This window comes from Oculina patagonica, chromosome 9, assembly GCF_052425735.1.
Source record: "Oculina patagonica isolate OP01 chromosome 9, crgOcupat, whole genome shotgun sequence".
Classification (NCBI taxonomy): Eukaryota; Metazoa; Cnidaria; class Anthozoa; order Scleractinia; family Oculinidae; genus Oculina; species Oculina patagonica.
This window is the reverse complement of record NC_135766.1, coordinates 5,547,660-5,562,281: the sequence shown is the minus strand read 5'-3', so window position 1 is coordinate 5,562,281 and position 14,622 is coordinate 5,547,660. Positions and strand designations below refer to the sequence as shown.

General features: G+C 41.3%; 1 protein-coding gene across 1 annotated transcript; it reads left to right on the top strand.

The window, feature by feature from the left end:
- Window positions 1-536: 536 nt before the first annotated feature.
- On the top strand, window positions 537-13,830 carry LOC144665186 (uncharacterized). Its single transcript, XM_078526364.1, is given in 3 exon segments — window positions 537-687; window positions 8,552-10,890; window positions 10,893-13,830. Coding segments are annotated over 2 exon segments (5,076 nt in total). The 5' UTR covers window positions 537-687; window positions 8,552-8,589; the 3' UTR covers window positions 13,668-13,830.
- Window positions 13,831-14,622: the final 792 nt, after the last annotated feature.

Sequence of the window (14,622 nt, the reverse complement as noted above, 5' to 3'; positions counted from 1 at the left end):
TTTTGTCAGATGCTATCCCAGATATATATCTTTGTTGCTGACTGATAGTCCTGCAAAGTTCAATTGAACTGTCAAAAGTACTGTTATTCTGGCTGAGTTCTTTCATAAGGTTGGAAAAAAATGTCTGTTTTTGTTTTAAGCAGTTCTTTTAATTACAGGGGGTCACATAACCCGCTTTTCCGACTGTGAAAACCGCTCAAAAATTCACCGAAGAAATTCCACGGTGAAAATAAAAAGGGAAATTACAGGGGTAATTACTGTGAAATTACAGGGGGTCACTGACCCGTTTTTACGACTGTGAAAACCGCTCAAAAATTTACCGAAGAAATTCCACGGTCAATTTTTTTTTGGCAATTCCCAATTTAAATCTCCGTTCGTTTTTTTTTTTTTTTTTGCTCGGAGTCTCGATGAGGTTCTTTATTACGCTCGTGTCAAGCTCTTCTCATAAGTAAGGTTTGCGTGACTTATTGTTCTTACCACAAACATCACGCGAAGTAAAATCACGCAAACTAATCCATGTACGTGTTAAGATAAAAACGATATCATGTGATTTACACGAGCTGTACTGCTTTCACTTTCGAGTTCCTGTCTGAGTTTCTTGTTGCTGCTTGTCGTTGCAAATCCTTCTTTACTTCTGTTGCTTGGTTGGCAGTGAAACCTTGTTAACTACTCCGTCCTCTCAAAAGAGTAAGTATAAGTTATATTACTGATTTGTAAGTTTTGCATGAATTTTACGCAAACTAAGCAGTATTTGAAGGACAGAATTGACTTGGTAGGCGCATACAATTATTTCTTGTTTATTGAAACCAAGGCAACAGCTCAAACCTTGAAGACGGATCCACTCGCCTACCATTGACTGATCTCTGCACTTGTGATAGTCCTAGTTGCATAGATCATAAAAAATGAGACTGAAGGCGCGTTTACACGACACAAAAACTTAGGTACGGACTCGTCAAAAAGTTGGTCCGTTCCTGTCAAAATTTGGTCCGCACCTAATCATTTTTGTAGAGAAACAAAACGGGGCCATAGGCGCCTATGGCCCCGTTTTGATTTGACTGTTTCCCTACAAAAGTGATAAGGTGCGGACCAAATTTTGACGGGTACGGACCAATTTTCTGACGAGTCCGTACCTAAATTTTTCTGTCGTGTAAACGCGCCTCGAGTAAAGTAAAACTGTGACTCTCTCAACCAACAACACCTTCGGAATGGACGTATCCCATGCATAAGTGAATTGTCTTGACTGATTTAATTTGCGTTCTATCTGAGTCTTCTCTATGGATTGCGGTCACTATGTTTTCAACAAGACTTCTTTAAGTCTTTCCTACCGGTTGTTAAAATTTTAATGTGTCTGTGTGCACTAAATCTTACCTAGGCCTTGTGAGTGCAATCCATGACAGTTTTTTGGGAACGTGACTGTGCTATGTTCATGTATGTGCACCTCCCCACCTCTTCCTCTGCCGTCTAAAATACCTTGATTTGCCACAACTTGTGTGTTACGAATGCCAACGGTAGAATCGCATATTTTTTGTTTCTCAGTTTAACTTAATGTGGGGTTAAAATCAATCGAAAATTAAATTGCTAGGCGAAAACAAAACATCTTTGTCTAAGGTAAACTAAATTAGTAAAATATCCGTAAAAGACGTGACAGATCGAGCCTCAGTAAAAGCATTATTGAAATTCTGTCAGTCGCATTACGTCGCCAAACTGTGCGTCAGAGAACTCAGAGTTCTTTCTCTTGTCAGGATAACTGATAGATAAGCTTAGATAACAACTTAGACGAAGATGGAATTCAAATGACCTCAGTTCAGGTACACGAATTGATGGATTTGTTAGGGAAGACACGCAAACAAGTAACAAGACTTTTTGTAACTGTTCACAATGGGCCTTTAATTTCTGCTTGACTAAAATCGGAGAACGAGGGAAAGACTGGATGTACACAGGTTCGGCCCCAGCTGGGGAAGAAACTTCTCCTCATGATAAGGTTTGCGTGACTCATTGTTCTCACTGAGCTGAGATCGGGCCGAGAACATCACTCGAAATTGCAACGTTTACATTACGTCAAGACCAGAAAACAGGTCAACCCGCATCGAAACGGATTTGTCTTTATTATTCCGGCACATTAGATAATTCAAACACGTATGTGTTTAAAATAGACACAATGTCCATGTGATTAACACGCGCTGCATGGCAGACTTCGACTAGATGTCCGGAAGATTAGATGGGTGACCCTTTTGCTCTTTCACTTTCGATTTCCTGTCAAGTTTCTTGTTGATTGCAAACTGTATTTTCTTCTGTTCCCTGATTGGCAGTCTGTTTAACTTTTAAGAGGAAGTATTATTTATATTACTGAAAATACTGGAACCAGTAGTGCGATCGGTAGAAGACATTTAAAGAAGATTTTTTAAAGAAGATTTTTTAAAACAGATCGGCTTAAAAAATCTTCTTTAGATAATTTATATTACTGATCTGTAGGCTTTGAGTTGTATTAATTCAAGAAACAGTAAATAGAATTTGTAGGATAGAGTTACCCACGTAAAAGAAGTTTTGTTCCTTCCTGTTTGTTCAAAGGAAGTCAACAGCTCGAACCTTGAAGTTGGAATCGGTACTCCGTCTCAAACATTCACAAGCCATCGAAACATCTCTGAACTTGTGATAGTCCCAGTTGCCGGTAAACTATGACTTAGACTCATAGGCGTACGAGGCGTACGAGGCGGGGGGGGGGGGGGGGGGGGGGGCGAGGGGGGCTGCAGCCCCCCCAGTGCCGAAATGTTTCGGGCAAAATGCTTAGAAATCGGGCAACAAGCCTAGGAAAAAAATAAAAAATAAGCCGACAAATCTCAATATAACGTTCAAAACTAATTACATCAGCAGAAAAAGTATTGGAAATATACCGAACTTTGTCGTTCAATAGTCTAAATTTCTCATGCAAATTGCTATAATCATGTTCGATTTTCCTTGCAAATTCTGCGTGACCCCTCAGTTTGATTCAGTTGCAATCAGCTTTTCTATAGCTTGAGTGTTTGCGCGCGGTGGACCCAGTGTAAGACCTTGAAACAAAGCTGTTACAAATGTGATAAAGCTGGTGCTTTTCTCAAATGTTAAGTTCTCAGGGCAAGCTTAAAACTTTCGACCGATTCATCCCTTATGGTTTCACACGCTTTTGTGTAACTTGCAAGTGGGGGGAAAACGATGTAAATTGGCTTCCTCAAAATACTTTAATTTTCGCTGAACTAGGGTGAATAAATCAAATATTTCTGGAGAAAAAGGATTCAGTGCATTGACACCTTCGGGCAATGCCACGAAATTAATTAAAGAACTATCGTTTCCTTTAAGCAAGCAGGCAAGGCTTTTTCACAACTATTTTAATGCACGTTTTGTTTTGCATATTATATAGGCCTCTTTATTCGACTTTCAACCCATGCCAATTTTTTTTCGGGCTTAGGTGCCCGTACGCCTATGCTTAGACTGAAGAGACTGAGTAAACTAAAATTGTGGCATGCATTTTCGGCCATGTATGCTAATTTATAGGCCAAGATTCGGTCACTATGTGTGCACAAGACAACGATCGGCCTGTCCCTACAGCCACTTTTAAATGTTTGGGTCTCTGAGTGCAATGAATCAGTTTGGCCTCGTAAGTGCAGTCCCCACCCCTTTCGGTGTTAAGTAAATTTAAGTACCTCCATTCGTCAAAAGTTGTTTATATGTTACAGACGCCACCAGCGGACTTGCACGTTTTTTGGTCTCTCAGTTCTAAACTAAACGGGTTTTAAGTCGAGCTAAAATCGAACTGCGACGCGGAAACAAAACGATATCTCTTGTGTCTAATTTTCCCCGCTTCAGAAAAGAAAAAAAAACAACTGCTTTGTCCAGAGTAAACTTAATTAGTAAAAGACGAGCCAGATGCTCAAAAAGAGCATTATTTGCAATTCTGTCAGTGACATTACGTCGCACAAACTGTACGTCTGAGTTCTTTCAATTGGTAGGATAACAGACAACACCAATTGACCATTCGAGAAGACGGATAAAATGACCTCTTAAGTACACAAATTGATAGATTTGTTACGCAAGACACGCAAGCTAGTAACATAATAAGCCTTTTTGTAATTGTTCACAATGGGTCTTTAATTTCTGCTTAACTAAAATCGGACAAAGAGGATGTACACAGGTTCGGCCCCAGCGGGGGAAGAAACTTCAGTCTCCTCATGATGAGATTTGTGTGACTCATTGTTCTCACTAAGAACATCACTCGAAATTAAATAACGTAACGTTTACTTCAAGTTCAGTCAAAGGGTCAATGCGCATCAAATCTGATTTGACATTGCTGATTCACACTAGATAATCTGAGTCTTTTCTATGGATTGTGGTCACTATGTCTGCAGCAATTCTTACCCCGTATTAAATTTTGGCGTTTTTTTGTTTAGTGAATCTAGGTCTTGTGAGTGCAGACCCCGACAGTTTGTTGGGACCGTGACTTTGGGCTATGTACATACTGCACCTCCCCCTATCTTGCAAGTTGTATGTTACGTGATGTTAGAGACAAACAACCAGTGGACTTGCATGTTTTAGCATTTTCAGTTAATAGTGAGCCATTATTGACCAGCCTAAAAACGCTGGTGCATTCATCTGTACAAAAAACATTCTTCGTTAAATCGTGTTACGGTAAAGCTTATGACGGCTATAAAAGTATTCCTCCTGATGTATCCCTGACTCTTAAACTTTCTTATCCCATAACAATGATGCCAAGGTTTTAAACTATAAAAAGTTCGATCTTGGTGTTTCAATACAATACTAGTCATTTTAAATGACACTAAAAAATGAAAAATCCATGAACAAAAAAGAAGGGAGAAATTGGTTCGGACTTCGCCTTTAAAAACGCGTGGATTCGCAAATTCGCAGTTTTCAAAAATACAATTAACTGATCGTGGATTAGCTGAGAATTTTGGCCTTGTCTCAACATGTCAGAAGTTCGGATTACTTATGTCGGTCTTCGTCGGTATATTGGCGCATTTGTCACAAAAAGCAAGCAGTGAAACTAAAATGGAATTAAAAAATGAAAAATATTTGTTTGACGTCGAGAATCACTGTTGACGAATAAATGAATCAGCTGTAAGGCGCATCTGTTCTAGATGTTTAAAAAGCCCCTTTAAAAGAAGTGAGGATTTTACTCTTTTTCCACCTCTACCAACCCTTTCTTTAAATTCCAGAGGTACCTACCCTCTTGAAAAGCAACAGCTTGAAAAAAGGAACCATTTGAGACAGATCCTGCCCTTATTTTCAATTGTACGGAATTACCCCTCCCCCCCCCCCCTTCCCCAAAGCGCCATGAAATTTGTGCAAAGAAAACATAGTTGTCTCGAAAGTTGTGATAATGTATGTGCACAGGAAGACAAAATAATTAAAATTTGATATTTAGAAAATAAAGCTGGATTGATAAGAGTAAAAAATAAACATAAGAGCCATGTTTTGAAACGAAGCGCGTGAGGTGTCACCCGGCGTGATTATCTTAGCCTAAGCATTAAATCTCTATTCAAGCGCTCGATCAGCTTTTATGGGGCTTGGCAAACGTCGGACTGAGTTATTCAATCGCACAATTTCTATACCGGTAAACGTAGGGTACTGATTTGTTATTTGAGCGCGAAAATACAAAACATAATCGAATAACAAACAGCCAGTTACAGACCCTCCAATTCACTGATAAGCCTAAAGATACGTCATCAGTATGTAATGTGTTGAGTCCAATCGATACCCATTTTCAAACCAGTTTTAGTTCACATATATGGAGTTGTATAACGCGCCAAGATGAAATGATAACGAAAAGAGATACATACGTTGACTGGATACGCCCTTGAAATTTCGCTAAAAAGCATTCTCATTTTAAGACAGAAGAGCAAAATTTTTCACCCATTTTCAATCCAAAACAGCTCAAGATCCATTCTTTTCGGGGCAAAACATATCCGATAAAACTGATAGAGGCAACTGTCCCCGAGGTCTCTTGCTTTTACATTTTCTATTCCTCTCATGTTTTTGGAACGAGAGAAGAAGATTTGATGACTGTCCTTTTTTTCCCAACTTTTACCTTTTTGCAATTTAAAGTAACAAGATAATTTCTCCACCAAAGCCTTTGCAACTTTTACCCGCATGCCCCGTATTAAAATTGAAGTTTTGATTCTCTTAGTGAGCAAAGGATATAGTTTATAATAAGCGTCTCGTACGGGAGGTGCTCCACGAATATGTGGGTTTCTAGGCCATACTATAAGATTTCTCTTTTCCATTTCAGCAATTTCAGATTAAATTTCTAGAGAGGCTAATAGTAATAAAGACTGGTTTCTTCTAAAAGATTTATTCGATATCAGATCAGAAAACACAAACGATACCTTATTTCACAGCAAACTGGTCTAAAAACGATGCCTATGGGCGGCCGTTACCACCAAAAATACAAGGATTTCAAATAGATCAGTAAACATATAAATGGTCTAGGGATCAGTTGCAGAGTGGTATAGCCAATAAAGAAATTGTTTAGCCAAGTTATGAACGGTGTAGGCGCCTGTGTCGAATTGGATCATGACGTTGTAAAATAAACTAGCCTAAATGCGAGTAGCTTAGCTCTTGCTTGTAAAACAGTATAAGATAAAGAGAAATGTTCTAGGGAAACCAAAAATGGGCTAGCATTCAATGTTGCAACAGCACAGTCTATTTTTGAACGGTCTAGCGTGACATCAAATGGCACAGCGTTGTGTGAAATAGCGTAGCATGACATCAAATGGTCTAGCGTAGCATGAAACGGTATAGCCTTGCGTTAAATGGTATAGCATATCACAAAATGGTTTGGTTTAGTTTCGAGCAGCTTAGCGATGCATTATTGGAACAGCTTTTCACCAAATAGTCTAGCGTCAATGAGTTGCATGGTTCAACGTGACAGCGAATGGTCTGGCGCCGAAACCACCAAAAATACAAACTGTAAGTTGAACAGCCAAACGTGAATTGGAACAGCGATCTGCGGGGGGGGCATGACGTCGATGTCTTCAACCACTTCATGAATGACCGCGACAAGCTGTTGGCCAAATTCCATGGTCTTGAAATTAAAAAAAAATAGGTCAAAATCTTTAATTGAAAATTTAGAAGTAAAAATTTAGTTCGTGGTCTTGAATAATCTTCAGACGGGAGTCTATAAAAGTTGCGTAACATTTATGCCAGGCAGTACCGTATTTACAAACTGAAACTCATATTTGAAGGTCTTGATGGTGATTCCAGAGGTAGTACTGTAGTACTGTAAAAATTCAAGCAATCAGAACTCAGACAAGTTTTCCCACGGAAGAATTAAAAGATGTCTTGAAAAAGGTTAACGACTTACGTCAAGAAGTCCAGGTCCTGGAATACCTTCGGCTGCTTGGAAAATCGCTTAAGGCCCATTTACACGACAGACAAAATTTTTGCATGCATCGGGTATAAAAATGTCAAAGATGGTACACGTACTACCTTGATTCACGTTTCTGGAAACACCATCAAGACCTTCAAATATCAGTTTCAGTTTGTAAATACGGTACTGCCTGGCATAAATTTTATGCAACATTTATAGACTCCCGTCTGAAGATTATTCAAGACCACGAACTAAATTTTTACTTCTAAATTTTCAATTAAAGATTTTGACCAATTTTTTTTTAATTTCAAGACCATGGAATTTGGCCAACAGCTTGTCGCGGCCATTCATGAAGTGGTTGAAGACATCGACGTCATGCCCCCCCCCCCCCCCCCCCCCCCCCCCGCAGATCGCTGTTCCAATTCACGTTTGGCTGTTCAACTTGCAGTTTGTATTTTTGGTGGTTTCGGCGCCAGACCATTCGCTGTCACGTTGAACCATGCAACTCATTGACGCTAGACTATTTGGTGAAAAGCTGTTCCAATAATGCATCGCTAAGCTGCTCGAAACTAAACCAAACCATTTTGTGATATGCTATACCATTTAACGCAAGGCTATACCGTTTCATGCTACGCTAGACCATTTGATGTCGTGCTACGCTATTTCACACAACGCTGTGTCATTTTATGTCACGCTAGACCGTTCAAAAATAGACTGTGCTGTTGCAACATTGAATGCTAGCCCATTTTTGGTTTCCCTAGACCATTTCTCTTTATCTTATACTGTTTTACAAGCAAGAGCTAAGCTACTCGCATTTAGGCTAGTTTATTTTACAACGTCATGATCCAATTCGACACAGGCGCCTACACCGTTCATAACTTGGCTAAACAATTTCTTTATTGGCTATACCACTCTGCAACTGATCCCTAGACCATTTATATGTTTACTGATCTATTTGAAATCCTTGTATTTTTGGTGGTAACGGCCGCCCATAGATGCCCTTGATTCCCTTCATTCCAATGGAAGAGTTTGAAGTATTTCAATTTTCCCTAACATGCTACAAAAGATGCCACCCTTTAACTACCTTCCTAAAAAACGCTATAAGAAGGTTAACTAAAACACAATAATTGTCTTTTTAACAGCGAAACACAAAACAGTTTCACATTCCTAACAGGAAGTTTTATTTTCACAAAGGATTAAAGACAAGTAATGAAAGTTGACAAAAGCTCAGTATGGCCACTGTAGGAGAATACACTAAAGAGCAACTGAACTATTACAGGATTTGCTATATTACCACTGACATAATAGCTGACGGTCTTCGATCAATCTTCAAACAAGAATGGGACAATCGATACAAGGCTACAAAGGGAGAATGGAAAGATGAGCCTGGTAATGGACTGGACTTTTGGAATGGGGAGACGCCTCGGAACCAACGAAGAAATGCGTGCCTCTTGGCTACCATGGTCAATGGAAATAGAGCTGAATGGGATTGTACCATGTTGTTTTATGCCATCCTTTACTCAGATTGTATCCACGGCCTGAATCCAGTAGTCCAATCAAATGTGGATGATCTCAGGAAGTTCCGAAATGAAGAATTTGCGCATATAGCACAAGGCCATCTCACAGACGCAGAGTTTCAAAATGGCATCGGCAAAGTTGATATTGCCTTTCAAGCACTCGGTCTGTCGACTGTAAAAATTCAAGCAATCAGAACTCAGACAAGTTTTCCCACGGAAGAATTAAAAGATGTCTTGAAAAAGGTTAACGACTTACGTCAAGAAGTCCAGGTCCTGGAAAATCAGCTAAACAAAGTTGTTTCCTCCTTTTGTATTGTACCGCCTAAACCTTCGCACGACGTCGCAAGTCGTGATTGCGAGGTGGCTAGTATTACAGAACGGCTCAAAGAGCTCAAAAAGGCCAATGAAAACAGCTTAAGTTACCTGTACATCTCAGGAAATCCAGGAAGTGGAAAATCTCAGCTGGCCGGCCTAGTAGCTAAGCGATTCTTCGACGAAGTCAAAGAAAATCCGTCTGATACTTTATTTGTCATGACGGTAAATGCTGAAAACCCAAAAGCTCTTCTGGAATCGTATGTCTCTTTTGCTCGGCACCTGAAGTGTCCGGAATATACAATTATAAACACTCGTACCTGCAACGATTTGAACACAGACGAGAAGATCACTAATCTTAAGACATTAATTAGCACAAAACTCGAGCATTACACGTCGTGGCTGCTGGTAGTTGACAACGTCACTAGCATATCTGATGTACATGTTTATTTGCCAGAGCGTGGAAGTAAGCAGTGGTCAAGGGGCCAATTGCTGATCACAACACAAGACAGTACGTCTATTCCTCTAGCAGGCTCTTTCCTTCAACACATCTCAGTGAGCAAAGGTTTGGAGCCCGTCGATGCCAGTTCTTTACTATCAATGCTTTCTGGTTTCGCCGACAGTGAGACGGAACAAGAGGTTGCACAAGCATTGGACTACCAACCCCTCGCTTTAGCCAGCGCCGCCACCTATGTCAAACAGGTTCGGCAAAACAAAGTGACTTCAAATTTTGACTGGAACGACTACCTGAAGAAACTAGAAAAAGGCCAGAGAGGAGCCACTGAAACCATTCTCGCTGAGTCCAACCCAAGCTACAAAAAATCGATGACGAAAGCAATAACACTAGCAGCGGAAGAAATGATGGCATATGACAAAGTGGTAGATCACACGTTTACTGTACTCTCTCTCTGTGCACCACAGCCGTTAAGCCTAGAAATCGTGATCAATTACATTCTCAACATAGATGAGGAAATTGATGATAACGAGACGATAAGTATGAGGATTCAAAGATGTTCACTGCTATTATTTGAAGAAGAGAAGAGTGGGGTCTACATTCGAGTACATCAGGTTGTGCGTAACGCCATTAATACTGTGATTAAAGATCGTCCGCAGATTGAACACATTCAAGCCGTAAATGGAGCCACAAGATCATTCAGCCAGCTCATAACAAATGACCTCCCTACAATGTGCTTGAACAATGAAGATTCTCTTGTTGACAAGCAGCACATTGTTTGCCATTTAAAAACATTGGTTACAAAAATCGAAGGTCTGTTTTCTGCAGAACAAGGCCTAACTCAAGCTGCTCAAAACCGTATCTCAAATAAATGCTACGCGAAAATTTTTGAAAATCTTGGCGAAATATGTAAACATGATTCTGAATTTTATGTAGCAAAGAAGTTCTACAATCTAGCATTACAAACCATTCGGCTCAGTGATGCAAATAGTAACAGCGATGTGGTGCGTTTATGTGTTAAAATTGGCAAAGCAAATGCATGCTTGGGTGATTTTCACCAAGCGAAGGACAATTATGATTATGCTTTATCCATTTTGTTGAAAAAGAGTGATCCTGGGCATATCAAGGGAGCAAGTTCTATTTACATCAACCTGGGTATCGTACATAGTGGCCTGGGGAACCTGGAGCAGGCAAAAGATTATCATGATCAAGCACTGGCCATTTGTCTGAAAAAGGTCGGGCCGAAGCCCGGGGGCCAGACCACGTCGATGTTGCTAGAGCTTACAACGACCTTGGTAAAGTATACAGAAAGCTGGGTGACCTGGAGCAAGCCAAAGAGAAGTTTCATCGTGCACTGTCCATTCGTGTGAAAAAGCTCGGTCCTGAGCATGTCGATGTCGCAAGTACTCACAGCGGCCTTGGTAAAGTACACAGAAAGCTGGGTGACCTGGAGCAAGCCAAAGAGAATTTTGATCATGCACTGGCCATTCGTGTAAAAAAGCTCGGTCCAGAGAATGTCGATGTTGCAAATACTCACCGCGGCCTTGGTAAAGTACACAGAGAGCTGGGTAACCTGGAGCAAGCCAAAGAGAATTTTGATCGTGCACTGGCCATTTTTGTGAAAAAGCTCGGTCCTGAGCATATCCAGGTCGCAAGTACTTACAACCAACTCGGTATAGTACACAGAGAGCTAGGTGACCTGGAGCAAGCCAAAGAGAAGTTTGATCGTGCACTTACCATTCGTGTGAAAAAGTTCGGTCCTGAGCATGTCGATGTTGCAAGTACTTACAACCAACTCGGTATAGTACATAGAGGGCTGAGTGACCTGGAGCATGAGAAGTTTGATCGTGCACTGGCCATTCATGTGAAAAAGTTCGGTCCAGACCATGTCGATGTCGCAAGTACTTACAACCAACTCGATATAGTACACAGAAAGCTGGGTGACCTGGAGCAAGCCGAAGAGAGTTTTTATCGTGCACTGGTCATTCGTGTGAAAAAGTTCGGACCTGAACATGTCAATGTCGCAAGTACTTACAACCAACTCGGTAAAGTACACAGAAAGCTGGGTGACCTGGAGCAAGCCAAAGAGAGTTTTTATCGTGCACTGGCCATTCGTGTGAAAAAGCTCGGTCCTGAGCATGTCGATGTCGCAAGTACTTACAACCAACTCGGTATAGTACACAGAGAGCTAGGTGACCTGGAGCAAGCCAAAGAGAGTTTTTATCGTGCACTGGCCATTCGTGTGAAAAAGCTCGGTCCTGAGCATGTCGATGTCGCAAGTATTTACAACCAACTCGGTATAGTACACAGAGAGCTAGGTGACCTGGAGCAAGCCAAAGAGAAGTTTGATCGTGCACTGGCCATTCATGTGAAAAAGTTCGGAGCTGAACATGTCGATGTCGCAAGTACTTACAACCAACTCGGTATAGTACACAGAGAGCTAGGTGACCTGGAGCGAGCCAAAGAGAAGTTTGATCGTGCACTGGCCATTCATGTGAAAAAGCTCGGTCCTGAGCATGTCGATGTCGCAAGTACTTACAACCAACTCGGTAAAGTACACAGAGAGCTAGGTGACCTGGAGCAAGCCAAAGAGAAGTTTGATCGTGCACTGGCCATTCGTGTGAAAAAGCTCGGTCCTGAGCATGTCGATGTCGCAAGTATTTACAACCAACTCGGTATAGTACATAGAGGGCTGAGTGACCTGGAGCAAGCCAAAGAGAAGTTTGATCGTTCACTGGCCATTCGTCTGAAAAAGTTCGGACCTGAGCATGTCGATGTCGCAAGTACTTACAACCAACTTGGTAAAGTACACAGAGAGCTGGGTGACCTGGAGCAAGCCAAAGAGAGTTTTTATCGTGCACTGGCCATTCGTGTGGAAAAGTTCGGTCCTGAGCATGTGCAGGTCGCAAGTACTCTTAGCAACCTCGGTCAAGTACACAGAAAGCTAGGTGACCTGGAGCAAGGCAAAGAGAGTTTTGATCGTGCACTGGCCATTCATGTGAAAAAGTTCGGTCCTGAGCATGTCGATGTCGCAAGTATTTACAACCAACTCGGTATAGTACACAGAGAGCTAGGTGACCTGGAGCAAGCCAAAGAGAAGTTTGATCGTTCACTGGCCATTTATGTGAAAAAACTTGGTCCTGAGCATGTTGATGTCGCAAGTACTTACAACCAACTCGGTATAGTACACAGAGAGCTAGGTGACCTGGAGCAAGCCAAAGAGAAGTTTGATCGTGCACTGGCCATTCATGTGAAAAAGCTCGGTCCTGAGCATGTCGATGTCGCAAGTACTTACAACCAACTCGGTAAAGTACACAGAGAGCTAGGTGACCTGGAGCAAGCCAAAGAGAAGTTTGATCGTGCACTGGCCATTCATGTGAAAAAGCTCGGTCCTGAGCATGTCGATGTCGCAAGTACTTACAACCAACTCGGTATAGTACACAGAGAGCTAGGTGACCTGGAGCAAGCCAAAGAGAAGTTTGATCGTGCACTGGCCATTTATGTGAAAAAACTTGGTCCTGAGCATGTCGATGTCGCAAGTACTTACAACCAACTTGGTAAAGTACACAGAGAGCTGGGTGACCTGGAGCAAGCCAAAGAGAGTTTTTATCATGCACTGGCCATTCGTGTAAAAATGTTCGGACCTGAGCATGTCGATGTCGCAAGTACTCTCAGCAACCTCGGTCAAGTACACAGAAAGCTCGGTGACCTGGAGCAAGCCAAAGAGAGTTTTTATCATGCACTGGCCATTCGTGTAAAAATGTTCGGACCTGAGCATGTCGATGTCGCAAGTACTCTCAGCAACCTCGGTCAAGTACACAGAAAGCTCGGTGACCTGGAGCAAGCCAAAGAGAGTTTTTATCGTGCACTGGCCATTCGTGTAAACATGTTCGGAGCTGAACATGTCGATGTCGCAAGTACTTACAACCAACTCGATATAGTAGACAGAGAGCTGGATGACCTGGAGCAAGCTAAAGAGAGTTTTGATCATGCACTGGCCATTCGTGTGAAAAAGGTTCGGACCTGAACATGTCGATGTCGCAAGTATTTACAACGGCCTTGGTAAAGTACACAGAGAGCTGGGTGATCTGGAGCAAGCAGAAACAAATTATGATCGTTCTTTAGCTATTTATTTGAAAAAGCTTTGCCCTGAGTATGGTCACGTCTCAACAGTTCAGCATAACTTGGCGAAGCTAAAACAGTCGAACGAGAGTGACCAACATTTTCTTGCTCTTGGCCTAAAAAATCGAAAATGCTTAGTTCAGTAGGAGTTTAATTTAAAGAAAATAATTCGTCAGTCTCACGTTACAAGTGACAGTTAGTGACGCATGGTGTCATCATTATGTTGTAGGTTCTAAAACGCTTTATATAATGAAGTTAGTTTGCTGGAAATTGGGCCCACTGGGCGGCGTTTGAAACTGGAAGGCAATTAATTAGCATAAATTATTCCGCTAGGCAAGGTCAAAAGATATCTTTCTCTGACAGGTAGTTGCGGTTGTTCGGCAGTAAAAGTGTTTCTTTCAATTTCGACAGCAGTGAGGTGTTTCTGGTTTGTGACAGTACTATAGTGATGTATGAATTAGAACAGTGTATGGCGTTTTTACCCAGGACCGTTACAAATGCAAATGCAATGTTAAGAGTTTGGCCTTGGGAGTTCATCACTGTTTCAGAAAGAAACTCATGCCTACTCCCCCAAAAGAGTTTATGTACATGGATATATACTTTTGTCGCGAACAAGCAACTGATATACTAAAAAATTATATGTTATGTTTATTTCTTGCCTGGTTGCACTGTACAAAATTGGTATATGCCTAACGTGTAACTAGGTGTTGTTAAATACGCAAACTGTGTCGCAATAGTGAGTGGAATGTAGAATAGATGGAATTCGATATTTTTATTTTCGTTTTTCACTTTTTGCATTTCAAGCGGTTTATGAGAATGTTATTATTTATATATTGTATACTTGTGCATAAGTTGTATTT